Source organism: Canis lupus, chromosome 31, assembly GCF_003254725.2.
Source record: "Canis lupus dingo isolate Sandy chromosome 31, ASM325472v2, whole genome shotgun sequence".
In the NCBI taxonomy this organism is placed as follows: Eukaryota; Metazoa; Chordata; class Mammalia; order Carnivora; family Canidae; genus Canis; species Canis lupus.
This window is the reverse complement of record NC_064273.1, coordinates 37978983-38004693: the sequence shown is the minus strand read 5'-3', so window position 1 is coordinate 38004693 and position 25711 is coordinate 37978983. Positions and strand designations below refer to the sequence as shown.

The following is a 25711-nucleotide window of genomic DNA, read 5'->3' as shown; positions in this document are numbered from 1 at the left end:
ACCAGGTAGCTCAGAGGGCCTGAGGCCTGGAGGCCCCGCCTCCGCCGCGGCCCTTGGAGGACCCAGCTAGGCCATGCCCTCACCCGAGCCCTGTGAGGTCAGCCGGGATGCGAATCCCCGGTGCTCGTGGTGGTTCCCAGGAAGGGAACAGGAGGGGCAGGTCCTGAGGGAGCCCCTGCCCCCGGCCCCCTCCTGGGCATGGGCTCCAGCCTGCTGACCCGTCCTTCCTGCAAGGCCTGGCCCGCGAGAGGCCCCGCCGTGGGCTCCCCCCTCCGCGCTGTGCGTGCCGGGCTAAGGGGCAGGGGGCCTGGTCAGGCCTTGTCCGTGTGCCCGGGGCTGGGGCCGCGAGCGGACTCCAGCAGCGTCTGTGCCGTCGGACACCTGAGCTGCGGCCGGTGTCCAGAGCCTCCCTGGGGCGTGTCCAGAGGCCCGAGCGCCACAGCCCGCGCCCCACCGCCCCGGCCATGGAGGGCGAGCGCGGGAGGCAGAGGCCAGGCCCTGTCCCTGCTGACGTGTTACTGGGCGCCTGCGCCACAGCATCTCCAGACGCCGCACGTCCAGGCAAAACCAGGAAGAAAGCCCCAGAAAGTCCAGCTCCGCGGCTCCCCTGCCCCTTCCCCAGGCCGCCCCGGGTGCCCTGGGGAGCTGGCCAGGGGGCGGGGTCAGCACGGAGCACGCTGGGCCGAGTGGCTGTGTGCTCAAGGCGGGCTGGACGCTAGCCGGATGCTGGAGGGTTTCTGCTGCAGCCAGGGGACTCCAGGAGTCCCCACCCCTGAGCTCCGGTGTCCCCACTCACGCACAAGGACACGCGTGCACTCACGTGTACACACACGTGCATGCACACACGTGCACGCTCAGGTTTCCGGGACCCAGAAACTTGTTCCTGGCCTCTCAAGCCACTTGGGACCGTCCCCTCGGGGAGCTGTCCCCTCCTTAGCCTGCCCCAGGACCACCCACACAGCAAGGAGGGCATGGTGCCCGGGCCCCCACCAGGCTGCTGCTCCCTCGAGTGACTAAGGCACCCTGCCAAGGTCTTGGGGACGTGAAGGCAGCTGGAGGAACAGAGGACCCCCACCAGGTCCCTTGGCCCCACCAGAAGAAACCACGCAGGAGCCCCCAAGGCCAGGGGCTCCCCACAAAACCCCATGAGTCCCCGAGCCTCCCCCGAGCCTCCGCAGGTGCCACAGGCAGGAGCACAGGCCTGGAGCCGCCCTGGACGGAGCGCCCAGTCACCGCGGTGGGAACAGAAGTGGACTGTGCAGTGAGCTCAGGAGGGTTGGGGTCCCCCCTGAGGCTCAGCACGTCCTGGGGACCCTGGTGCCGGGACCACACTGCAGAGCAAGGCTCCTCGCCAACCCCAGAAGTGGCGGTGGACTGGCCCTCGGCTCCCGGTGCTGTTTCTGACGGCCTCCCCCCATCGCCCACCCCCTACCAGGGTCTCCCGGGGTGTCCGCTCACCCCAGACACTTGCCCCCAAGGTCTTGGGTCTGAGACGTCCCAGGGCGGTCAGGGGGCTGGTCCTGAGACTGGGGGAGGCCAGGCCCGTGTGCGCGGTGGGGGCAACCACCCCCTGCCCTCCCTGGGACGTTCCACGGGGCCTGCCGCCCAGAGACTGGTCTCTCCACGGTCAGGGTGATTTTATTTCTACAAAAGGTGGCAAGCTCCGCTCTGCCCGGCGGCCAGTGCACACAGAAGGAGGTCACAGCGAGGGCCACGGGGAAGTGTCCCTGCACAGGGGTCCCCACCTCCCCCGGGCCAGAAGGTGGGTGCCCGGGGGCTCTGTCCGAGGGGAGCCCGGCGGCAGCAGGGGCGAGGCCCTGGAGCCAGACGGAGAGGGCCGTGGCCCCCGCCCGCCTGCAGGCCCCAGGGAGGGAGGGGCAGGTGCGCCGCGGCTTCAGAAGCCCTTGTCGATGCTGAGGCTGCGGCGGGTGACGTGCTCCAGCTCCCCGGACACGTAGTCGGCCATGCTGATGCGGTAGTGCGCCAGCATCTTCAGCATGAGCCGCAGGTTCAGCCACCACTGCTCCCGGGGCATGCGGTGCCTGCCGCAGGGGGGTCGGGCTCAGGGCCGGGCACTGGGCCCCGACACAACCCTGGAGTGCGGCCTGGAGGGGGCGTCCGGTCCCCTCCCTCCGGGGCCTGCAGTCGGGGGCGCTCGGCCCAGGCTGGCGGGGCGAGGGCGGCACGGGGACGGCCCCGGGGACGGGGACGGGCGGCCGTGCAGGGTCGGGGCAGCCCACCCCCTTCACAGGCACTCACTCAAAGTCCGTGACCTCCTTGAGCTCGGTGACGGGGCTGAAGGCCACCGCCTTCTTCTGCAGGCCGATCACGCAGGCCGAATCGGGGGCGTTGGCGAACACGCGGCCTGTGGACACAGGGCTCGTTGGCAGCCCCGGACCCCAGGGCCCAGCAGAGGGCAGAGAGCGAGGTCAGCCCAGGGCCACCCCCCCACCACGCACCGTTGCGGTAGACGGCCCGCAGCTTCTCTGACATCCAGAGCATCGCCTTCACCCCCAGCTTCGTGCCGTAGTTCCGGTCAAAGGGGGTCGGAGCCCCACCCTGGAAACACAGGCGGGTGAGGGGGGCTCGCTGCCGCCCGAGGCAGGTGGGCGCTGCCAGGAGCCGGGCGGCCTGACCACCCCGCGACCTCAGGTGAGCACCCTGAGGCAGCGTGTGACCCCCACCCCCTCCCGCCCCCCGCATCTGCATCTGTTCCCTCTGCCTGCAGCTCCCCAGCCCTTCTCCACCCCAAACCTCCAGCGGCTGGGTGGTGGGCTGCCCGCCCATCCACGTGGTGGCCCCCGTGGGCCCCCGGCTCTGGCAGGATGAGCAAGCACCCGCAGAGAGGGGAGCCCTCGGAAGGGCTGGGAAACGGCACCACTCAGGTCCCTGCAGGGTGCCCAGGAGGCCACTGGGTGGGGGGACCTGGCAGGGAGCAGGGGGCCGCAGGGGTCCCAGCCCTGCCCCTTCCTAGTGCTGAGGACTCTGCAGGGTAGGAGCCTCACCCCGCTCACCTGTCCCGAGGGATGATGAGTGCAAGGTGGGCATGAGGGGGGTGGCAGGGTGACCGCGGGCAGGTGCCGCCTGAGGACGTGCAGGGGGGAGGGCTCTCACCCTGCCATGTCCCCCGGGCCCCCGGGCCCAGGTGCAGATGGAGGCAGAGGGCGGGGACCCGGGCTCCCCACGCCGTACCTGCTGCAGGTGGCCCAGAACGTTGGTCCTACAGTCAAAGACGCCCTTCCCCTCGGAGGAGTACAGGTTATACAGAAACTCCGTGGTGTAGTGCTCGTGGCACTTCTCGTTTCTGGAAGGAGGGACGAGGCCTGGGTGGGACGGAGCCGGCTGGGGTCTCGTCCCGGACGCTGAGCCCCCGCCCCTGCCCCCCAGGCTCCCGCGGCTCAGGGGGACCCTTCCCGCCCGGCCCAGGCCCACGCGCAGCCTCACCGGAGCACGAGGCCCCTCTGGATGTCTGTCTTCATCTTCTCGGTCATGTGCTCCACGTTGGCCTGCGGGTACGGGGGACACGGCTGAGCCAGGCGCCTGAGCCGGAATCGGCGGCCGCCAGCCCTGTACCCGGCAGCAGCCCCTTGCTGCGTGGGACGGAGCCCAGACTCCCCCCGGAGCCAGGCGACCCGGGGGCCACGGGCAGGCCTGAGCTGGTGGCGGGAGGGCCAGAGGCCATGGCAGCCACGATGCGACACAGGGTGGGGAAGGGGGCTCGGGGGTCACGTGCTGGGACCCCATAGGCAGGGACCCCCCGGCCCACAGGGCTCCTCGGCCTGCACCCCAGGCCAGCTCCCAGGTGTCCCAAGAGGAGAAGGGCAGGGGGCTCGGCTCACTTTCAGGTCTTGGATGTTGAAAGGGTCCTCGAAGACGTAGGCGGCGTCGGCCCCCACAGCAATGCCGGTCACCGTGGCCAGGTAGCCACAGTAGCCGCCCATGGTCTCCACGATGAACACGCGGCGCTTGGTGCCCGACGCCGACTGCTTGATGCGGTCACAGCTCTGGGGGACAGGGGCGGTCAGGGCCTTGCCTGTGGGCCACAGGCGGCCACCGCACCCAGGGACCCAGGTCTCTCCCCGGAGCCGCCTGTGCAGGGGCTGGAGGCCAGGACAGCCCCCCACCTGCCCAGAGCATCACAGCCCCCTCCATGGGCTCCCTGCAAAGCGGGGTCCTCAACTGGGGCCACTGTGTGCCCAGGGGGATGGGGGTGTCACCAGCGCCTGGTGGGTGCAGGCCAGGGATGGGCTAAGAGGCTCACTGGGGCCTTAATTTTTCTCATCTGTAAATGGGCAAGTGACACTCTGGCCACCGCAGGGTCACTGTCCCGGGGGGACCAGGTGACACATGAAGTTCATATTCTGCAGGTGCCAACAAGGATGTGACACAGGATACTTTTAACCCAAAAAGTTCGAAGTCTGGAAAGAAATTTAGAACATTAAAAAACTGAGAAAAGACAAGACCAGTTGGTTTTTGGGGTCTGAACCACAAGGTGAAACCCCAAGTCAGAGACAACCATTCTCCAATGTCTGCCAAAGGATCGATATCCTACATATGTCAAGAGCACCTACAAGTAATAAAATTCACCAAAAAAAAAATGGGCAAAAAACAGAGAAAGGTATTTTTCCATAAAACCCTTAAGTGAGCCAGAAACAGAGCAGTTCCACGCCAGCAGCCATCCGAGCGCTGGTTAAACAGAACACCAGGCTTCCCGTCGTGGAGGCAGAGAAAACAGGGCCGCGCGTGGTGCTGGCGAGAGGCCGGGTCGGGTGAGTTCAAAGGAAAGCCCTGAACGCTCACGGGGTCTCTGGGTCGGCAGTTGGGGGGGGTCTCCTGTCGTCTCATCTGTTCTACTCGCATCTTTCTCTTCCCACAGCATCGTGGAGAAGCTGCTCGGGTTCAGCCCGAGACCCCCGAGGACCCGGGCACAGGGGTGCTGAGCCCACAGGGGAAGGGGGTCGGGGGGCCGCAGACGGGGTGGGAGGGGTCTGCACGGGGACAGAGCCACGGCCGGGCCAGCCCTGCTCCGACGACGGCAGCTTCCCCTGGGCACCCACCCTCGCGCGTCGTGTGACCGTCCCCTGCACAGGTCCGGGGCCTGCCGGGGCCCGGCGTCCTACCTCCATGGCGGCGTTGACGGCGGTGTCTGAGCCCAGACTGAAGTCGGTGCCCGGCACGTTGTTGCTGATGGTGGCCGGGATGACGCACATGACGATGCAGAGCTCCTCGTAGCGGCCGCGCGCCTCCACCAGCTGCAGCACCCCCTCGTAGGCCTGCGGGCGCACCGGGGGGGGCTCAGGGCGGCCCACGGGAGCAGGAGGCGGCGAGCGGGGGCTCCTGGGCCAGGGGACATCGCCCCCACGGACCCGCCACGTGCCTGGGCCTCCCGCCCCCGTGGCCACGACCCGGGGAGCCCACCTGGGAGCCGGGCAGCCAGGGCCAGGGAGGCTGGGCTCCCACGAGGACAGGAAGGAGGCCCGCCCGCCCTGGAGGGACCCCCGCCTGGGGTGCGGGCGGCGGGGGGCTGGGCAAGAACGGGAGCCGCACCAGGGAAGGAACGGACGGGGAGGAGGCTGTGGGGCTCTCCGCCGCAGGCTGCCCCCCAGGAGCTCCTGAGGGCAGCACCCCATCTCCCCGCCTTCCTGCCACCCCACCCCTCCTCTCCAGCACCCGGTCACCAGCACCCACAGACACTGTGAGGCCTACCCTGAACCCCGCGGCCCCTCAGGCCCGTGGACATCCCTGACACGGGGTCCCCAGCAGGGCCACCTCCGCGGCCCCGGGCCCAGAAGACACTGTCAGGCGTCCCCGCCCCGCCCAGGGCCCCACGGCGGCCCTCACCTCAAAGCCCCCGATGACCAGCAGGGCGTGGATGTTGTAGGTGCGAATGTTGTCCACTATCTTCTCCATGTAGCTCCTGGGCAGCGTCCTGCGGGGGACGTAACCACGTTACTGGCGGCCAGGCCACAGGGACGCGCAGCCACACGGCATCTGCCCGCGGGGAGGGCCCCGGGCACCGTCCCGAGATTCCCGAGGTGGAAGCAGAGCCTCAGCGCTGGGGGACCCGCGGGGCCCAGAGCGGGGCGCAGAGGCCCGAGCCCCCGCGGGGACGGGGGACACCCGGGCACAAAGGGGCAGCCGGAGGACCTGTGGCCCCTGGTCCAGGGCCACGGGGGCAGGTGTCCCCTCGCAGCCCCTGCTCCTCCCGAGCCTGCCCACAGGTTTCTAGCCCCGGAGGCCCGCGGTGGCCGGGAGCTCACCTCTTCGTCCCCAGCATGGAGCCGCCACGGCCCAGCCAGCCAGCCACGTCGTGCCAACTCACCTCTTGTACCTGTGGGGGGTGGGGGTGCAGCCTCAGGGGCAGGCGGGGGGCTCGCAGCCACTCCTCCTCGCTACTCGGGGAGGGCACGGCCGGGAGGGGCCAGAGACTGGCAGGCGGCCCGCGGCACGCTGCAGCTCAGCAGGGGCGCTCACCCCTTCCCCAGGGCCTCTGACCCGTCTTCTCCGCCCACCTGACCTCGGCCACTGCCCGTGACCTCGTGCCGCGAGCCCCCCGGTCCCCGTAAGCAAGCGAGCCGGGGGTGGGTGATACAGACCCAGCGAGCCCCGGCCCCACGCGCCAGCGCGGCCGCACCCACCTGACCCTTGGCCAGACCCTCGAAGCCGTCGTGTACGACGTACACCGTGTGGCCCTGGGAGATGCCCGACCGCACCGCCGAGCGCACGGCCGCGTTCATGCCAGCCGCCGGGGCCCCCACGTTCAGGATGGCCAGGGAGAAGTTGGTCTTGAGAGACAAGGGAGACAGGAACGTGAGCACGGGGCTGGGGATGAACCGCGGAGCCACGAGGACGGCACGAGGGGGCCCGGGGCCCGTGGCCGCCTGCACGCCGTCCAGCGAGTGGACTCCCCTGGGAAGGACGCACGTGTGTCCTTCGCCTCCACGAGCTTCTGGCAAGGACCCACAGGAGCCAGGAGCGAGCCCGGGGCCTCAGCCAAAGGCATCAGCAGGACCGTGGTCGCTCTCAGCCGAGCACAGCTGGTGGCCGCAGCGGGGCGGCTTTGGGCCAGACTCGGCGCCCGTCTGGAAGCTTCCAGCCATCACCCCACGCTCTGGGCTCAGGGCAGCCAGCGTCCCAAGCGCTTAGCGAGCGGCACGGCTGCACAGCGACGGGGGCCACGGATGTCACAGAGGTTCTCTAGGAGCCACGTTAACAAGGTGCAAAAAGCGGCAGGTGATGCCAGTGTGGGTCCCAGGGTTGGTCTAACCCCACGAACTGAAAGGTCACCTTGACCAGGAATCAACCTAAGAAACGCCCCGTGGGCTGTCACACCGGCGTCCAGGCTGTGTCCCCGGAGCCCTCACTGGGCAGCTGCGTCCTGGGCACCTCGAGGCCACATGTCCCCGGCCAGCAGCTCCGCCCTGGCAGCGCGGCCCTGGGGGGTCCTGGCAACACAGCCCTGCCGCCCCAGACAGGGTCACGGCCCAGCGGTCCCTGGAGGGGACAGAGACCACGCCACTGGTCCGGGGATGCGCCCCGTGCCTGACCAGCTCCTGGGACGAACGGAGACCCAGGATGGTCTCAACGGGACCCTTCCTCGTCCCCAGGGTTCCGGGAACAAGTCCTGCCGTCATCCTTATCTTGAAGAAAGCCCGTTTCGCAAGGCTTTTAGCTATTTTAGAATGTTTCGTAAGCACTAGAACCGCTCTGTCGTGACTTAAATCCGCAGGCCCGACTTAATTGCCTTTAGTCATTTGCTAATAAGCAAGCAGCCAAGGTCACCTCCAGGCCCAGACGCTGGCCGTTGGGGACCCGCTGGTCAAGCAAAGCTGCACCTCTCAGCCCACAGCTCAGCCCCCAGACAGGAGGGCGCTCGGAGCTCCCCGCTTCCCGGGCAGACCCCGACCCCGTGGGCGGGCGGCCCCAGGGCGGGCAGCCCCTGGCAGCAGGGACAGGCTCAAGGTGGAGGCGGAGGTGACAGGGACCCAGGGGTCCTGCGGCTCACACCACCTCACCTTCTCCTTGGAGACCTTCTGGTGTGCAAGCAGCTTGTAAATGTTCCAGTTGTTCTCAAAGCTCCTGGAAAGGAAGCGGGTCATGCATCATGCAGCCCCCAGCCCCAGCCCCAGCCCCATAGCTCGGCCACGCAGAAGCCGCAGGCCGCCACCCTGCCCCTGTGGATACCAGCCCGGCCGGGCAGCATCGCTGGGTGGCGGAGGAGCCCTGCACCACGCGCGGTCCGCACACCCCTCTCGGCGAGGCCGGGGCGCCACATCCCTGCAACCAGCCTGTGGGGTGGGCGGCTCGGAGCAGGCGGGAGGCACGGCGACGGAAATCGGAGCTGCGGGTCTGGCCCCCCGCCTCCCCGCCCCTCTGGACCTGCCCCACCGCGGCCTCCTGTGGACGCCCCGCCCCAGCCCCCAGCCAGGCCGCCCTCTCCCCTCGCCCCTCGTGGCAGCTCCTGCCTGCCGTCCAGCTGCAGGGACCGCCGAGCCCCGTTCCTGCCGCTCGCTTCCCCCGGCTTGGCCACACACACTCAGCGGGAAGACGTGCAGCTCCACGTCCCAAGGCGTGCAGGTCCCGCGGGCCAGGGCCACACGGCGTCTCCGGCGGGCCCGCCGAGCAGACGGCCGCTCCAGCGCCAGGCCCCGCCAGGCCCCGCCAGGCCCTCACCTGCCGCGGAGCTGGATGGCCTCGTCGAACCGCTTCTCGTCCATGGCCTTCTGCACCTCCTTGGTCTTCAGGGAAACAAGGAAACGCTGCAGGAGGCCTGGTGCACACGCACGGCGGCCACCCGACGCGGCGGGCCTGTCCCCCACCCGCCCCGCCGCGGTCACTGCCAGGCCGGCGATCCGGGGGGCTGGCTGACAGCAAGCGGGCCGCCCGGGCTTCCCCAGCGGGCCCACCCCCCCCCAGCTCCATGGGGCCCCGCCAGGGCCTGGGGACCAGAGGAGTCCGGGCCCAGCCCCGCAGCAGAGGTCGGACCCGAGGCCTCTCCCAAGGAGGGGTCCCAGGGAGGCCGGACCCCCACGCCCCCACGCCCCTCCCCAGCACGGGCCCCGCTCCAGCCTTGCCGAGTGTCTGCCCACGTCTGCTGAGTTACACGGTGGCCCTGGCCACCCACTCGCCCCCCACCATCCTACCCCAAACACCCCACCCTGCCCAGCCTGCAAGGTCAGTCCAGGGCCGACGGCTCCAGGAAGCCATGTGTCCCCGCAGCTCCCACCCCTCGGGGCTCGTCCCTCCCCACCCAGAGGACTGGGGGCCTCGGGTACCCGGAGGCCACGACAGGAGGGGGCCACCGGTAACAGAGGAGCAGCAGGACCCCAAGGGCGACGGGGCGGGGAGGGGCCGGTGCAGCCCGCCTGCTGGGTGGGGCCCCGAGGAGGCCCTGGAGGGAGGGGGCCGCAGAGCCGGGGGCCCTCTCCCGGGAGCCCCACCTGGCCCGCCTGCAGGCCTGGAACTTACCACCTGCACACACTCCATGAGGGGCAGCCGCACGGACTGGTTCCCCGAGAGGCTGACCACGCAGGCCTGCGTGTCCGCTGTGGCCTCCAGCAGCGCCATGACGGCCTCCATGCCCATCTTGCTGCTCTGAGCAGGGAGGGGGCGGGCGGGTGTCGAGCAGGAGCCGCCCACCCGAGCCAGTGGGCACGTGACCCTTCGGCTCTGGGGCCACGCTGGGCCAGCCCCCACACCACGCACCCGACGACCCCTCACCCTCAGCTCTCAGAGCCGTCCCCCCGACACGCGCACATGCGGGTCGAAGCTTCTAGAACAGGTGGCACCAGAAAGGACGTCACGTGACCACCACTCACAACAGCCCCGCACCCCGGGGGCACGTGGCCACCACGGTCCCAGCCCCACGGCAGCAGGTGCAGGCTGGAGACCATCTCTGGGGTCTTCCGCGAACGCCGGGCCCCTGAGAGCTGGGGTGCGGGACTCGGAAGCACCGGACTGTCAGACCCGGAAGGCTGAGCCGCAGGGCCCGGCCCTCTGTGCACCGTCCTCCCCTGGAGACCTCACCGGGGGGCCTGGAGCCCGGCGCTGACTGTGGAGCGTGGGGACGGGTGCGTCGCGAGACACAGGACCCCGGGCTGCGTCTCCCACCCACGGGGACACGGAGGGGCCGCAGCGAGGGAGCGCCCACCACGCTCACCCACCCCGACACCCAGGCCCAGAGCCAGGCCCCACCTACCAGGATGCGGTCAAATGCCGAAGGGGTCCCTCCCCTCTGCACGTGGCCCAGCACGGTCACACGCGTGTCGAAGCCCAGCCTCTGGACCACCAGCTGCTCGTTGGGAGAGAGTCGGGGGGGACCTGGGTTCAGCGCCCACCCCACGGGCCCCTCACCCTGGTTCTCAGGGATGTCGGCTGTCACCCCTGGGGTCCCCGCACAGCCAGCTCGGGACTCACGCCCACAGTGAGAGAGCGTGGCCTTTCCCCGTGTGCGCAGCCGTGTGGGCACGTGGGGCACTTGTGTGGGGGCGTCCCCGCAGCCCAGCCGGGCCCTTAGTGCCTCAGTCAGGCTGCACCGGGCCCCGTGGCTCTGGGCCCCCCGGCAGACACCATGGATGGGCCGGTTCCCGACCGGGGACACAGGGACAGGACGGGCGGCCAAGGAGAGGGTATCGGGAGGGCAGGGCCCGGGGCCCCAGGCGGAGGTCGCAGGGGAACACTCCACGGAGTCGGTTCCTCAGCTGAGCGTCCTGCCCTGGGTGGGGGCTAGCGGGGGGCCCCCGGGGCGGGCCCGGTCCTGGGGTGAGGTGGGGCCTGCGCTGGGCCTGTGGGGCCAGCCTTCTCGGGGAGCCCCCGGCCCACCCCCGCCCACCCCGCGTCTGGCTATCACCGGGAGCGAGGAAGCACCCTCCGGGAGCTGCTGTCCAGGGGCCCCAGCAAGAGCACGTGGGGACTGCAGATAAAGGGGTGCCTGCCCCGAGGCCCCACCCATCCCGTGGGACCCAGCCCCTGCCCAAAACTCACGTCCTTCACGTAGCGGGACGAGATGGGCTTCCCGTTGCGGTCGATGGCGCCCTCCGCGATGATGATGATGTTCAGTCGGGACCCCCTGCTCCGAGTCTAGGTCAGAGAAGCCCCGGGCTCGGCCGCCAGCCTGCAGGCACCTGCCCTGGACACGCCACCACCCACGTCCTCCCCCGAGGCCCACGGTCTACACGGGCAGGCGGGGGGGTGGACCAAGATGAGCCCACAGGGGCCCCGCTGCCCTCCGGGGTGGGGAGGGGGCTGCAGAGGCTCTGGAGGGAGCAGGGGGCCAGCACCCCAGGAACCAAGCAGGCAGTGCAGGCACTGGAGCAGGCGGGGAGCAGTCAGGAAGGGGAGCACGTGGCCCTGCAGCCTCCCCAGGACTTGGGGCTGCCAGCGGGGACCGAGGGGCAGAGGGACCCTCGACCTAGGTCCCCGAGCCAACCCTGCCAGCGCTAACCTGGGACACCGAGGTCACCTCGAGCCTGTGACCTCACGGTGCGGGCCACCAGCCAGGGCTTCCTGGACCCCCCACACCCCTAGAGCGACACCCCCTCCCCTCCCCAGGCTGCAGAGGATCAAAGGTGGCACCGAAGGGACCCACAACACCCTGCGCCAGCCCAGGCTGGGGCTCAACACCACAAATCCAAAGTTCCCTGGGGAAAGCACTTCCCAGTCACGTGCTTCAAAGATATTCAGAACGTTCACTCTGGCCCGTAAGCCCCCTGTGTGCCCCACAGCACCCAAAGAACCTAGAGAGGAAGACTCCCAGAGCAGCCCCCGTGAGCCCCAGCGCAGGAGGAGGAGGAGCGGGAGTGGAGGGCTGCCTGGAGGAGGTGACGCTGGTGCAGGTGAGGTGCGACAGCCAGAGCCAGGGCTGCGGGGGAGCGGAAGAGCAGGAGGTGGGCGGGGGGGGGGTGGGTTACATCTGCGCCTCACGGGTGGGGCCTTGGAGGCTCGGGGAAGCCGAGGGAGGGCCTGAGGCTGACACAGAGCAGGGAAGGACCAACCCCGAGTGCAGGCCGCTTCCAGAACGGCCCCGAGCGCACAGCGGCCGAGCCAAGGCCAGGTCAGCCAGGGACGCCACACGGCCCTGCTCCACGCGGTCAAGGCCACGAAGCCCTCACAGAAGGACAGGACTCGCCCCAAGGACAGGACGTGGGCGCCCGGCCAGCCCCACCCGGCCCTGCCCTTGGCCTTGCAGGAGGACGGGGACAGAGCGCCAGGGGATGTCTGTCCCTCAGAGCAGCGAGGGCCCGCGTGCTGACCCCCAGGGCTTCAGAACCGAGGGACGGGCCGAGCCCCGGGTGGCCTGGGTGCTCACCCTGCGGGCACAGGCTGGCCTGTGTGTGAACATCGGGGCACAATCTCAGATCCGGACCACAGCCCCCCAGTCCGGGGGTGGCCCTCAGTCCCAGCACCGCCCCCTGTCCACCAAGGAACCAGGCCCGGCCGAGGGCCGACCTGCCCCAGCACCCTGCTCCACCCTGAGGGGGCCAGAGCCAGCGTCCCCAACGCCCCGGCCGCCCCCGGACAAGGCCTCAGCCCCCAGCTGCCTCCCCAGTCCCACGGGGGGCCTCCTCCCCTGGGGTCACTGCCCCACGTGCCATCCACCCGTCTTCCAAAGGCCACCTCCCCTGGCGCAGACTCAGTGGCCACGGCCCCCAGGAAGCCAGCATGACCCGCTCCCGCCCCCGCCCAGGTCAGCGTCCCCGAGCACCCTCCTCGGCCTCCCGGGCCCCAGGACGCGCTCCGGGGCACCTGCTGCGGCAGGACCTCCCAGGAAGACCCTCCGCACGCACCTCTCCGAGCCTCTCGCACATGAAGTTCTCCCAGCCGTCCTCGGGGGGCGCCTCGGGGATGAAGAGCCAGTCGGCCCCCGAGGCCAGGGCGGACACCAGGGCCAGGTACCTGGAGGAGCAGCCCAGCGGCGGGCCACAGGCGGTCACCGGTCACCGGCAGCCAGTCCAGCCCCCAGACGGGACGCGCCCCGCCCAGCTCATTCCTCCAGCAGGAAGTCAGCACCTGCTGCGCTCCGGGCACCGGGAGGTGCTGCCCCCACCCCTGCTCCCCAACGGCCCCCCCGCCATGCCCCTTACCCGCAGTGCCGTCCCATCACCTCCAGCACGAAGGTCCTCTGGTGGCTGTGGACAGACAGGGTGGGGGGCTCAGCGCTGCACCCGGTGGATGGACCCCACGGCCCGGCACCCCAAACAGCCTCGGGGCACGGGAGCTGCGCCTGCTGTCCGGGCCCCAGCCCTGCCAGGGAAACGCCCGGGACAGAGAGGGTCCCCGGACAGCCGTCCAGCCCCGGGACAGCCGGGTCCCTGCCTACGAGGCCATCGCACCCCACCGTCGGGCCGTTTCCCCTGATCTGTTCGCCGGCTGCAGGCCACTGACCTGGCCTGACCTGGCCGTAGCCTGGGCGCCCCCGGCGGACGCACCCCTGCCCCGGGGCCCCAGGCCTGGCTCACCTCTGGGCGGTGGTGGTGATGGCGTCGATGACCTCCATGATGCGGTGCAGGGCCGAGTCCGTGCCGATGGTCATGTCGGTGCCGCAGAAGTCGTTGTCGATGGAGCCCACCAGCCCCACGATGCTCAGGTGCGAGTAGGTCTGCGCCGTGCTCTCCGAGATCCTGCCTGGGCGGGCGGCCAGCCCTGAGCCCCCCGGCCCGCCCCGCTCCCTCGGCGCCCCGGCGCCCGAGACTGTGGTCCCAGCGGGTCCCAGGCTCAGAGCGCCCCCCAGCCCGCCCTCGTCCCCGGGTCCCGCGGCAAGGGTTGAGGCGGCTGAACCACCGATGCAGGCCCAAGAGACCCCCCCAGGAGCCCTGGGCACACCCCTCCTGTCCGGGTCCCCACGAGGGCCACCAAACTGAACCCCAAGAGGTCACTTCCAACTGGCAACCTCGGGGCCTCCGTCTGCAGGTGATGAGGTCACCCCCGCCCGGGAACCAAGACAGACCAGACACGCCCACACGGTGTAGGATGCCGTCCGGGGACTGCCGGCCGCCACCAGGAGCAGGGACGCTAGCCCTGACGCTGTGTCCCCGGGCGCCCTGGGCTCAAACACTGACACCCTCCCCAGGGGCCGAGCCCACCTAAGGCTCCAGGAGAGGCCGGGGTGGCCCTGACCTTGGGCCCAGCCCGGCGCCTCCCGCGTGCTGCCCTCGCCCTGCCTGGCCCCCTGGCCCCGACCCCCAGCACCCCAGCACCCGCCGCCCTGGGCCCCCACCCACCTGCCGCCACCAGCTCCTCCAGCAGGCTGCCCCACTCGCTGCGGAAGATGTCGGCGCCCGTCAGGCTGCCGTCCCCGCCGATGACGCACAGGTTGGTGATGCCGCGCTGCACCAGGTTGTAGGCCGCCGCCAGGCGTCCCTCCCGGGTGGTGAAGGCCTTACAGCGCGCGCTGCCGATGACGGTGCCGCCCTGCACGGAGCACACAGGCGCCGCCCTGCACACAGCCCTGGGGCACCGCGGGGCGCAGACCCCGAGAGCAGAGGCGGGGCTTCCCTGGAAGCCTGGACGGGGCGCCCCCTCCCGGGGCCTCGTCCTTGCACGGAGCCCGGAGCCCGGAGCCCGGGGGAACGGCCGCGGCTCAGGCTCGGGAGGTTCCAACTAGGACGCGGAGGGAGAGGGCTCTGGAATCTGACCTGGGCACACGCGTGCACACAGACACGCGTGCGTACAGACAAGCACACGCGCACACACAGGCGGCCGCCAGTGCCCAGAGCCCCGCGAGGGGAACACACCTGCAGCCACGTGGCCCTTCCAGCTCGGCCGGGCTCCCCCAGGACGCTCCCCGCCCCTGGTCACGAGACCCTGAGATCCTGAGACCCACCAGGCTGCGCCCGGACCTGAAGGGGTGGGACGGCGGCACCGCCCGGGGGCATGGCCTCGTCCTCCCGGCTGCCCACCCCCGCCCCGGCGGGATGGACGGAGCCTCCCAGGGCTCCTCCTGGAAATGCTCGGCTTTCCTCCCAGGAGCCCCTCCTGTCCCTCTTCTCCCTCCTGCCCCCTCCTGCCCCTCCTGTCCCTCTGTGCCCCAACCCCTCTGTCCCTTCCTGCCCCCTCTGTACCCCGTCCCCTGTCCCCTCTGTACCCGATCCCGTCCCCTGTCCCCATCCCCTCTGTCCCCTCCTGCCCCTTCTCTCCTGCACCCTCCATCCCGTCCCCTCCTGCCCTGTTTCCTCCTGCTCCCTCTGTCCCCCCATCCCCTCCTGCCCCTGTCCCCTCCTGTCCCTCTTCCCCTCCCACTCCCTCCTGCGTCCATGCTCCGGGCTCCCTGCTCCTCCCCAGACAGCAGCTCTTCCCAGGCCCCTCCATGACCACTTGACGCTGCTTCACAGCCTGGCTCAGGACTCGGCCTAAAGCCCCGTCCCTGGGGCTGCTCACTCAGAACAGGGAGGCCACAGCCACCCAGACCCGGGGCCACAGCAAATGGCCAGATCAGGGCCTGAGGCCTGAAGACACCTTCCCTAGACCCTGGGCTGAGGGACAAGGAGGTGACCACGGGCACGGCGGGGCTGGGGGTGTCCAATGAAGCCCAAGAGCGAGGCTCAGCCACGCCCCAGTGGACTGACCAGATCAGGGACAGCAAGCTGGCACCTGGGGGAGCGGGTCCAGCAGAAACGCCCGTCCTGGGCAGGAGGGGATGGGGCAGGAGGGGTCGGCAGTGCCCGGGCACCAGGGTCCAGCTGGCCCCCCAGCGCTCCCGCTGACCCATGCGTGGCTTACAACCATGACCGGCCACTTGAACAAAGAGGACATCGGCTGATGGCCGGGATAAACAGGTGGCACGTGCCCACGCGACCTGGCGCTGTGGTGCACAAGGGTCACAGAGCGCCTCTCCAAGAACCCGCGGCCTGAGCAGGGTGTCCGTCCCCATCCTCTGTGAGCAAGCCGGGGAAAGACGCCTGCTCGCCCGCGGCCTCGGCCCCTGGGAAGCTCAGAATGAGGACCGCGGGGAAGACCAGGTGGAGGCTGCAGGGGCCACGGGGAAGTGCGGTACACGGTTCCCCAAAGGTCTTGACCCCTCCCACCCCTTGCTGAAAACCAGGAGTGGACACTTCTAGCAGAGACATCCTGGGACCACCAGGTCCCCGTGACCCCGGTCAGCCTGAGCCCACCCGCTGCAGGACAGTGGACGTGTGCACTTCTGTGTGCGTGTGCGTGCTTATGCGTGTGTGTGTGTGTGTGTGTGTACACGCGTGCTCATGGCAGAAGGGGCCACCCCGCCGCAGCCCTTACCAGCTGGATGATGTTGGAGACGCTGAGCCAGTTGGCCTGCTTGATGTTCTCACCTCCTTCCACGAGACCCTCATAGCCCTGAAACCAGAGGGGACGGCGTGAGCCAGGGGCCCCCAGCCCCGCCGGGGGTGTTGGGGGGAGCTGCACACCCGAAGTTCCGCCCTAACCCTAGCCAGGGGGGGAGCAGACCCCAGGGTCCTGACCGCCGAGGCTCCCCTGCACCCAGGGCCTTGGGTGACAAAGCTGGGGTTGGCCAGCGGTCACAGGCTATCAGAGGGAGAGGCCCGGGGCACCCAGCTGGCCCTTCCAGAAGCCCTGCTGCGGCACAGACGGCATTAACACGCGCCAAAGGCTGGCGAGTGGGCCCTGGGGGGGTGGCCCCTGGATGGGCGGCCCCTGGGTGAGCTCCCGAGCCCCGCCGCGCACCAGGTCACCCCACAACCGGCCCCGCGGTGAGCAGCCCTCCACCCAGGATGGTCCCTGCAGAGGAAGCTGCCGTCCTGCCTCCTACGGGCACTGGCTGGACGTCAGCCACGTGCAGGGACGCGTGCTTGTTGGTGCCAACGCACATTTGGGGGTCACACGTGTCCGTGGACAGGCCTGAACGTGGGGACTTGGGAGCGTGAACCTGACGTGCTCATGGCCACCTCCTCACCAGCCGGCAACACGGCCGGGACTCCTGGGCGCTCGCCCCGCAGCGCTGGGCCGCCCTCTGCTTCCCAGGAGCCGAGCGTCGGTCCCGGCAGGTGGCTCTCCCTTGAATTCCCCTGATGACCGCACGCTGCTTCCCTGGGACCCAGGCCGCCAGCCACCTGCAGGGCCTCCGGGAGGAGGCGGGTTCCAGAGTCTCGCCCAGCGGCCTACCCCCTTCCTAACTGCAGGGCTCTTCCCCTCCGGGTATGGGGCAGGTGCCCTTGTAAGTAGTGCCCGAGAGAGGGTGCCCGCGAGAAGACCCAGCAGCACTGCGCGGAGAGGACCAAGGCCGCCGCCTCCCTGCAGCCCTCCCAGCACCTCCAGGGAAGCCGTGAACAGCCACTGTCCTACCTGGGGCCGGAGCCCGGCCTGGCTCTGGATATCTGCTCCCCAACCCCCTGCGTGCTTCCTCCCCTCGGGCCAGTTCACCCTCGGTCCATCACCTGGGCCCACAGGGTCCCGGGCAGCGAGGCGCTGGGGCGGGCAGGGCAAGTGCTCCCACTCCCGTGGAGGAGGGAGCAGGTGCCGCCCTGCCAGGAAGCAGAGCAAGGGTGCCTGGGGCCACAGGGGCACCGGGACCCCGGTCTGAGGGACCACCAGGCCACTTCCTCCCTCCACATCTCCCTCCGGCGCTTTCTGCCATTAGGACGGAAGCCGATCCCTCCCCCCAACCCAGGCACCAAAACGCCCGAAAAACAATGTGCTAGACCCCTAGCAGTGGACACCTCCAGTGGTGTAGACCTCCAGCAGTGTAGACCTCCAACAGTGAAGACCCCCAGTGGTGTAGACCCCCAGCAGACAGCGCCCAGAGCAAGCAACCCGGCCAGGCAGCACTCAGGCCTCAGCAGCCCAGGACTGGGTACAGAGCACGCGCACCACGGCGGCCCGGCCCCTGCCCCAGTGCACACCCAGCATCCCTGGAGATCCGGACGCAGCCGGGCAGCTTGGCTGGAGTCCAGTCTGCCAGACTGGACTCCTCTCCTCTCCTAGCCTTGGAAACTTCTAGAGTGTCCATGCCTGCCTCTACCCACTTTTTGTCATCCTGCCCCCACCCCCACGCAGGCCCAGCCCTATGGCAGCTCCCTGGGTCACCTCTGAGCTCAGTGACAGCAGACCCGCTTCCCGACCTTCTGGGTGTCCGCACTGGGGAAAGCGCTTTCGCTCACTGTGTTGCAATGGCTTCTGTGCCCTGACTTCCCCACTTCACAGAAGGAACAGATCACGGTCAGGGACATAGGGGACACACCTGTCACCTGTACACACTCAGGGAGCCCAGGCTAGGACCCACCCCGCCCTGTGTGAATGGTGCTTGTCCCTGGAGACACTCCCCCTGACCCCCAGAAGGTTCTAGAAGGGGGATGGGCGTTATCAGGCATGGGCCCCACATGCCCTGCTCCTGAGACTCTGAGACATCAGCTTTGCCACATCCCCCTATCCAAGCCCGGTCTGAGGGTCTAGAGCCCCATGTGGTTCAGGGGATGGGGGGCTGCACATCTGCTCGCTCTTTCATTTACTCAGACATCCTCCTGCAGCCAAAGATTGGGCACAGACAGGCCCAGATGAGGCCAGGGTGAAGGGTCAGAGTGAGGCCGGGGTGAAGGAAAGGGGTGAAGTGGCAGGGTGAAGGGGCAGGGGTGAAGAAGTAGGGTGAAGGTGCAGGGTGAAGGGGCAGGGGTGAAGGTGCAGGGTGAAGGGGCAGGGGAGGAGAAGGGGCAGGGTGAAGGGGGCAGGTGAAGGGCAGGGGTGAAGGGCCGGGGCAGGACCGAGGGAGTGGGGAAAGCCGAGCAGCCTGGGTCCCTACAGTCTAGGTAAGAAGTGGAAACAAAGTAACAGCCGAGCCCAAGGCCACCAGGCCCAGGGGATCCCTCAAGCCTGCGGCTGGAGCTGGGTGTGGGCCCGGGAACCGAGGCTGGAGGGTCAGCCTCGAATGTGACACAGGGACGGGGCTGGGGGCACGGTTGGGGGGGCACCACGGCGGGGGGGGCACAGCCGGAACAAGAGGGCCATCTGGCCCCGTAGCTCCTCCGGGTACTCAGAGCCTGCCCCGTGCGCCCTGGGCCTGCCAAGGGGTGCGGGAGGGCTGGGGCCCCAGGATGGGGCGGGGAGAACCCCGGGCAAGGGTGAGGTCCCGGGCCTCCAGGGGCCACAGCTCCCCTCCGCCCTGCACCTCAAGGCCCACCCCACAGACACCCAGGGAGGGCTCCCCACCCACACCCCAGGGCCGGGCCGCCCATCCCCACCCCTGCTCTCTGAACCAGGACCGCGGCCAGGTGTCCACCCTCCCCCCTCCGCACCGCGCTGGCCCGGTGACCAGCCGCCTTACCTCGTAGATGAGGAAGACCTTGGCTCCCACGTAAATGCCCATGCGCGTCACAGCTCTGACGGCCGCGTTCATTCCTGCGAGGGGGTGAGGGCAGCAGCCATCAGTGGAGCGCGCGGGGCGGGCCCGGGACCATCGCCCTGCACCTCGGGGCCCCAAGCCGGGGGCTCGAGGTCCAAGCCCGGGGAGCCCGGTCAGGCGGGGCGGACCCCGGCAGGGCCACCTGGCTCTGCGCACGCGGTTACAGAAGCCGGCCGGATGCGGCTGTGCCCGCGCGGGCACCAGGGGTGTGCAAATGCTCGACCCTGCCTGGCCTCGGCCACCCCCGGGTGCTCAGCGGAGCCCCCACCCTCCTGCCCCACAGGCCAGACCCCGCCTGGGCGATGAGGACCAGGGAGCTCAGGGAGCACTCTGAGGGCGGTGCCCACCCGCCCCGAGGCCGGGAGCACCCCCACCCCTGCCCCACGCCCTGGGCGGGGGGGGGCGGGGCACCGTGACACAGGAGAGGACGGTGCCCCCAGGGTGCCCCAGGGCCAGCATCGACTGGGGCGCCTGGCAGCCCGGGCAGTGCAGCCAGGCGCGCTCCGGCTCCTGCCCTCCAGCCCACGGCCAACAGGGCCCCCAGCCTCCAGCAGGGCACCCTCCTCCCTGTCGCCCAGCCGGGGGCCCGGCCGGGCAGCTGCCCCTCCCCCACCGCAAAGACCAGCGCGTGCGCGGGTGGGAGGAGGCACAGCACACGGGAATGCTCCACGCCCACAGGAACCTCAGCCCCTTCCTGTGGCCGCCGAGGCCCCCAGAGGCCAGGTGTCCCCGTGAGGCCCCGCCCTCGGGAGCGGCAGGCAGTGGGCGCTCAGGACGTGCACCCGCACGAAGGTGCCCGGAGGTGCCCGGCTGCTCTCCGACGGCGGGATGGGGCCCGGCCCGGGGAGCAAGCGCCCCCAGGCCAGGGGGCAGAGCTGCGGGTGCAGGGGCACCCAGCAGGGGCACACATCGGGTCAGGCACGCTGGGGCTACCTGCTGACGCCGGGCGGGGGGCCAGACCACAGAGGCGCCCCAGGCTGGTCTCCCCCAGAGGACCACCGCCTGCTCCTCCTGCCTGCCTTGCTGGGAGCGCACTCGCGCATCCTGGGCTCTGTCCCAAGCTTCGGAGCTTGTCCCCAGAGGAGGCCCCTGCAAACATCAGGCGCGGCCGAGGCCCTGGAGCCGCTGCCCTCGGGTCCCCCCGAGCTGGGGGAGGCAGGCAGGGCCTATGGGCTCCAGTGCGGGCAGCAGCGCATGGGTCCCGGGGTGCCTCACGGCGTGTGCTCCACACGGTGGCCCCAACGTGAGGACTCTGCCCCTCTACCCTGGTTACACGGGTCTCCCCAGGTCTGCAGCCTGGAAGGCAGGGCCCAGGGGGACAGAGCAGGTCACAACCAGGGCTGCAGGGAGCACGTAGGAGGAGCCCAGCAGACAGAGCGTCTCCCACACACAGGCTCAGGGCACAGGCTCCCAGGAGGGGGCGTGGTGCCTTTGCTACCATGCCCCGTTCCACAGGGGAGACGCCCAGGTCCCAGCGGAGGGGAGGGACCTGCTGGAGCCCCAGTGGGTGAGGGCAGCAGCAGGAGGTACCCCGACTCCTCCTGGGCACAGGGAGCCCCGGGTCCTGCTGTCTGAGGTCCAGGGGCAGGAGCACCCAGATGTCACAGGGACAGAGCACAGAGGCCAGCCGGGACCTGACCTGGCCACACTTGCAGCTTATACTCCTGACTTCAGCAAGAAAATCCTATTTCTAAAGAAATCATAAATGTCTCCCGACCCACCCGCAAAGCTTCCTGCACCCCCTCCCCTCCGCCCCCAGTCCCTGGCCAGCCCAGACTTTCCACTTTCTGGTATCTCTGGGTCCACCGCAGGGTCAAGGTCCAAGCCCCACCCTGGCCCAGGAGGTGAGGACAGAGGCCACGAGTGGGGGCAGGCGGAGGGGAGGGCAGTGGCCAGGGACCCAGGCCCATGTCTGATCAGGTCTCCTCGGTGCCCCCTGGGCAGGCCAGCCCTGGGGTCACATCATCTCAGCAGCCCGCAGGTGGGCTTGCCGGGGACCCCGTTATGTGACAGCGAGAGACTTTCACAACAGGACTGTGCCAGCTGCCACGGAGACGCGGCCCGAGGGCTAGCTCTCCCATACGCCTCACTGTAAGCTGCTTCTTAAAAAAGCCTTTTAACGGTCCTTTAATCTGCTTTTCCTTCTCCAAATAAATCCTAGGCGGCAGCCCCAAGCCCCAAGCCCCGGGGGGGTCAGAAAAGCAGGCAGGAGAGCAGCTGCGGCCTCCCAGACTGACCCAGGACCCAGGACCCCCGACCCTCCCATGGGCCACAGAGACACCAGTGAACTACTGTCTGAAGTCCAGGCGTCTGTGTCTCACATGACCTTTCTTCATCAGCTCCCAGAAAAACAAATGTGTGAGAAAGTGGTGGCCATGCGGTGACACTGGGCTCGGAGGGACAACTCTAATTGTAGGCTGGGAGCCCGGCTGGGACTGATGCCAGGTCGTGGGGTGGGGAGCTAGCGGGGTCCACGCCTGCAGAGACAGGACACCCAGGTCCACACCTGTCTCTGGGAGAAGGAGGCGGGTGGGGGGCAGAGAGGGACACCTCCTGGGGGTGAGACTGCAGGGTGGGAGCCGTGGGCAAGCGGCGCCAGTCTATAGCCTTCTAGGTACTTCTGCACAAAGTACCCCCCTGCTGCCTTCCCACAATGAGCTGGCAGGAAGCCTGAGGCCCGAGCCTGCAGAGGATGCTCCGTCCCCTCCCCTGTTTACAGAAGGGGAACCGCGCCCCGGGCAAGCGCTTGGGTCAAGCCCGAGCCTGGTCAGGTCTGCTCCCGCCTGAGGCTGGCTGGGATTCGCGCATTCCAACAAATGCAGGAGTCAGCATGGGCGCGGGCCGTGCCCACCAGGGTCCCCATGCTCCAGGGCACGCAGCGTGCCATCAGGTCCCTATGAGCTCAGCCTTTATTTGGAAGGCAGCAGGGCCCCCTAAGCTGAGAACCCGCCCTCTGGAGCCAGATCGTGGGGGCAGAGCTGGCAAGAGGGCAAGCACCCACGGACTGCTTTCGGGGATTACACCCCAGAAAGGCCCATTCTCCCCAGGATAACGGCTGGCCCCTGCATTTTCCTTCCAGCATCGGCCCGAACCCTAAACTCAGAACCTGTGGAGTCGCCCTCCGTGGTTGCTCCAACCAGAACCGTAGGTTACCCGTCTACAAGACAGAGAGCACACGGGAGGGAAGCAGAGGCCGCCGGTCTCAGGAAGCGAGGAAAGGCATGTGGCGGGCGGCCGGGGGCGGCCAGCAGGTGCACCGACAGCTCAGACAGGCTGCGCTCTCACCTGGTCCCCCGGGCAGGCTGGCAGCACCCTCACCGCCAGAGCCCCTTCCGCCCTGACCCCTCGGCCACCCTCTGCTTCGCCTGTGCCAGGAGAGGGGCAGGGTCACACCATCCGCAGGCTTTGCGCCCGTCCCTAAATGAGTGCCACTCCACCTTCTCAGCCCCGCTCAGGTGCTGCTGCTCCTTGTGCACGCGGGAGCCTGGGTGGAGACCCTGAGTCTGTGGGACCAAGGGAGGAGGCGTCTATCCTCCCACACCTGGGCACGATCCCCACCGTCCAGGCATCATCCTTCCCCGAGGCCGCCCTCCAGGGCTGCCCACCTCGGCGCTGCCTGCCGGGGAGCCGCCACTGCCCAGCCCACAGGCAACAAGTGCTCCCGCCACCGGGGCCGCGGACTGCGGACGTGCAGCAGGGCACGCTGCCTGCCAGCTCCCTGCCAGCCCGCCGGAGCCAGAAGGCCCCCCGCAGCTGCAGACAGACGGACAGACGGAGGCTAGTTGTCTCTGCCCTCCCGGGCTGCTGAAAGCCTCTCCCTCCCACCTCCTCTCTGCTCCGGAATGGGGAAGCAGGGATGTGTGCCTGCATTTCCCGATGGATCGGACGGGGCGAGGCGGACGCCCATCCCAGCGGGGCAGCCACCCCTGCAGCGGCCCAGGCGCCCTGGGGCTCGGGGTGTGCGGGTGGCCGAGCTGCTGCGGCAGGGCAGGGGCGCACGGGCCAGCCCAGGCCAGAGGCCCCGGAGAGCAGCCGTCAGGGCGAGCCCAGGCTGCGGGCCGGGCTGCGGGGCGCCAGGGAGCAGGCCACCGGGAGGACGGGTCGCGCTCCAGGAGGCCCCGAGCCCAGCCAGCGTCCTCCCCCAGGCCTCCAAGCCGAGGGCCCAGCCCCGCCAGCCCGGATGCGGCGGGAGGCACCGCGGCCCCAGGTCGCGCGTGGGAACCAGGAAGAGCGGGCCCCCGGCCCTGGGGGGGGCGGGCGGGCGGGGCGGGCGGGGCGGGGCGAGGAGGCCGTGGCGGGCGGCACGTCCGCGGGCAGCTCGGGCGCGGGCGCGGGGCGGGGGCGGGACCGGGTCGCGCCCCGAGGGCCCCGGGGACAGGCCGACGCCCCCCGCCCCCCGCGCACCTTGCGCGTCGCCGCCGCTGGTCAGCACGCCGATGGCCTTGCCGGCCCCGGACATCCGCAGCTTCTCCAGGTCCACCGTGGCCATGGCGGCGCCGACACGGGCCGCGCTCGCTCCCGCCGGGGCCGCGCACTGTCGCCGGGACCGCCCCGCCCCGCGCCGCCGTCCCCGCCGTCCCGCCCCGCGCCACGTGTGAGGTCACCGCCGCCTGCGGTCGGCGAGGGGGCGGGGCCGGGAGGGAGGGGCGGGGCCTGGAGGCCGGGGCGGGGCCTGGAGGCCGGGGCCATGGAGACGGGGCGGGGCCAGATGGGGGGGCGGGGCCTGGAGGCCGGGGCCATGGAGACGGGGCGGGGCCAGGTGGGCGGGGGCGGGGCCTGGAGGCCGGGGCCATGGACACGGGGCGGGGCCAGATGGGGGGGGCGGGGCCTGGAGGCCGGGGCCATGGAGACGGGGCGGGGCCAGGGTGGGGGCGTGGCCTGGAGGCAGGGGCCCTGAAGACGGGGGCGGGGCCAGGGCGGGGGCGGGGCCGGGAGGCGGTCCCCAGGTCGCGGGGCCAGGGCTCCAGGCCGCGCCCCCACCGCCCGCGGAATCCGCGCCCAGGCCCGACCCGCCCGGCCCCCGTTGCTTTCGGCTTCCAGACCTGTTCCGTGGCGCGAACGCGTCGCGCTGCCCGACAGTCCACGTCCGGGACCCCGGGGCCATCCCAGCCGACCCGCCGGCCCCGCAACCCCTGCGAAGTACCTGCAGGTCGAGGCCCGGCCTGTTTTGACTTTGCTTTTAAAGAAGTCGGTTCCAGGGGCAGCCCTGGGGGGGGCAGCGGTTTAGCGCCGCCTTCAGCCTGGGGCGCGATCCTGGAGACCCGGGATCGAGTCCCGCATCGGGCTCCCTGCGTGGAGCCTGCTTCTCCCTCTGCCTGTGTCTCTGCCTCACTCTCTCTGTCCCTCATGAATAAATAAATAAATAAATAAATAAATAATAAATAAATAAATAAATAAATAATCTAACTCTTTAAGAAATTGGTTCCGGGAGCCCAGTACCCCTGCGTCCTGTTTGGGCGCCCAGGGAGGCCCTCGGGGAGGGTGCGGCTGCCTCATTCAGAGGCCCAAGGCAAGTTAGAGCAAAGCCAGCCTTGTCTCCTTCCTTTATTCCTGCTTCCGTAAATACCTGCTGGACCCTTGGAACACTGGCCCCCCAACGTCATGGGCGGGGGTGCGATCTGTGTAAGGCCTGGGGGGCCTCTACCTTGCATGGTCCATGGGTGAGTCAGGTGGAATGATGGAGCCCCTCTGGTCAGCCAGGACCCCAGAAGTGAGGACCCAGACAGGACAGCAGAACAGCCAGGGAGCCTGGTCCCCAGAATCCCTGTCAACCAAATCCAGGGCTCCCCAGAAAAGCGCCCATCCTGCAGGAGCCCCGACCCAGGACTGGCCATTGGGAAGGCCCAGACACCCACAGGGAGTCTTGGGAGGCAGAGGATATTGTTTCCTGAGCTGAGTGGTGACATGATGTGTTTGCTTTATGAAAACTCAGCAGGCTGATCACCTGTGATTTGTGCTTTTTTTTTTTTTAATATGTGTTATGTTCTGATCAAAGGTTTGCCCTAAAAATGTTCCACTGGGGCAGTATGGGAAACAGGGAGGGATTAGTCCAGAGGGGGCAGAGGTCAGTTCTGCAGGACGAGTGAGTCGTGGAGCTCCACCATCCTGCATGGCGCCTGCTGACAATTCTGCAGGGGCGCCTGGGGGGCTCGGTGGGTTGAGCATCCAGCCCTTGGTTTCAGCTCAGATCAGATCTCAGGGTGATGGGATTGAGCCCCGTGTCAGGCTCTGTGCTCAGCATGGAGCCTGCCTGGGCTTCTTTCCCTCTCCCTATCCCTCTCCCTCTCCCACCACCACCCTTGGTCATACTTTCTCTCAAACAAGTAAATAAAATATTTTTTTAAAAAAAACTCATGCTAAGTCTTTTTATCACAAATAATGATGATA

The 25711-nt window shown here is 69.3% G+C and overlaps 2 protein-coding genes across 3 annotated transcripts in view; one reads left to right on the top strand and one right to left on the bottom strand.

The window, feature by feature from the left end:
- Window positions 1-1620: 1620 nt before the first annotated feature.
- Window positions 1621-23887, bottom strand: PFKL (phosphofructokinase, liver type). Of its 2 annotated transcripts, none has more exons than XM_025462130.3 (22): window positions 23729-23887; window positions 19247-19320; window positions 16231-16308; window positions 14220-14409; window positions 13458-13623; window positions 13083-13127; window positions 12786-12894; window positions 10984-11079; window positions 10199-10291; window positions 9469-9594; window positions 8674-8738; window positions 8016-8079; window positions 6639-6785; window positions 6261-6331; window positions 5842-5929; window positions 5121-5273; window positions 3840-4004; window positions 3445-3506; window positions 3193-3304; window positions 2460-2559; window positions 2260-2365; window positions 1621-2042 (listed from the first exon to the last, which is right to left on the bottom strand). In XM_025462130.3, exons 1-22 carry the CDS (start codon window positions 23811-23813, stop codon window positions 1895-1897), a joined length of 2343 nt encoding a protein of 780 aa, XP_025317915.1. In that variant the 5' UTR covers window positions 23814-23887; the 3' UTR covers window positions 1621-1894. The 2 variants fall into 2 exon arrangements, with proteins under 2 accessions (XP_025317915.1, XP_025317916.1); XM_025462131.3 differs by lacking the exon at window positions 23729-23887 and adding an exon at window positions 23150-23246.
- The window catches only part of CSTB (cystatin B), a 449713-nt gene continuing 439694 nt past the window's right edge, over window positions 15693-25711 (top strand). Inside the window, exon 1 of the mRNA XM_049104612.1 lies at window positions 15693-15698. The gene's annotated coding sequence lies outside the window, so the exon portion shown is untranslated. The remainder of the gene's footprint in view (window positions 15699-25711) is intronic.

What these genes read in the sequence shown, in the direction of transcription:
- PFKL (XM_025462130.3), bottom strand. Translation starts at nt 23,813, where the DNA reads ATGGCCACGGTGGACCTGGAGAAGCTGCGGATGTCCGGGGCCGGCAAG. An exon ending in TGGTCATCGGGGGCTTTGAG is followed by an intron (nt 5,274 to 5,841) that starts GTGAGGGCCGCC and finishes GTGCGCCCGCAG; the next exon opens with GCCTACGAGGGGGTGCTGCA. An exon ending in TTCTGGGCCACCTGCAGCAG is followed by an intron (nt 2,560 to 3,192) that starts GTACGGCGTGGG and finishes CTGTGTTTCCAG; the next exon opens with GGTGGGGCTCCGACCCCCTT.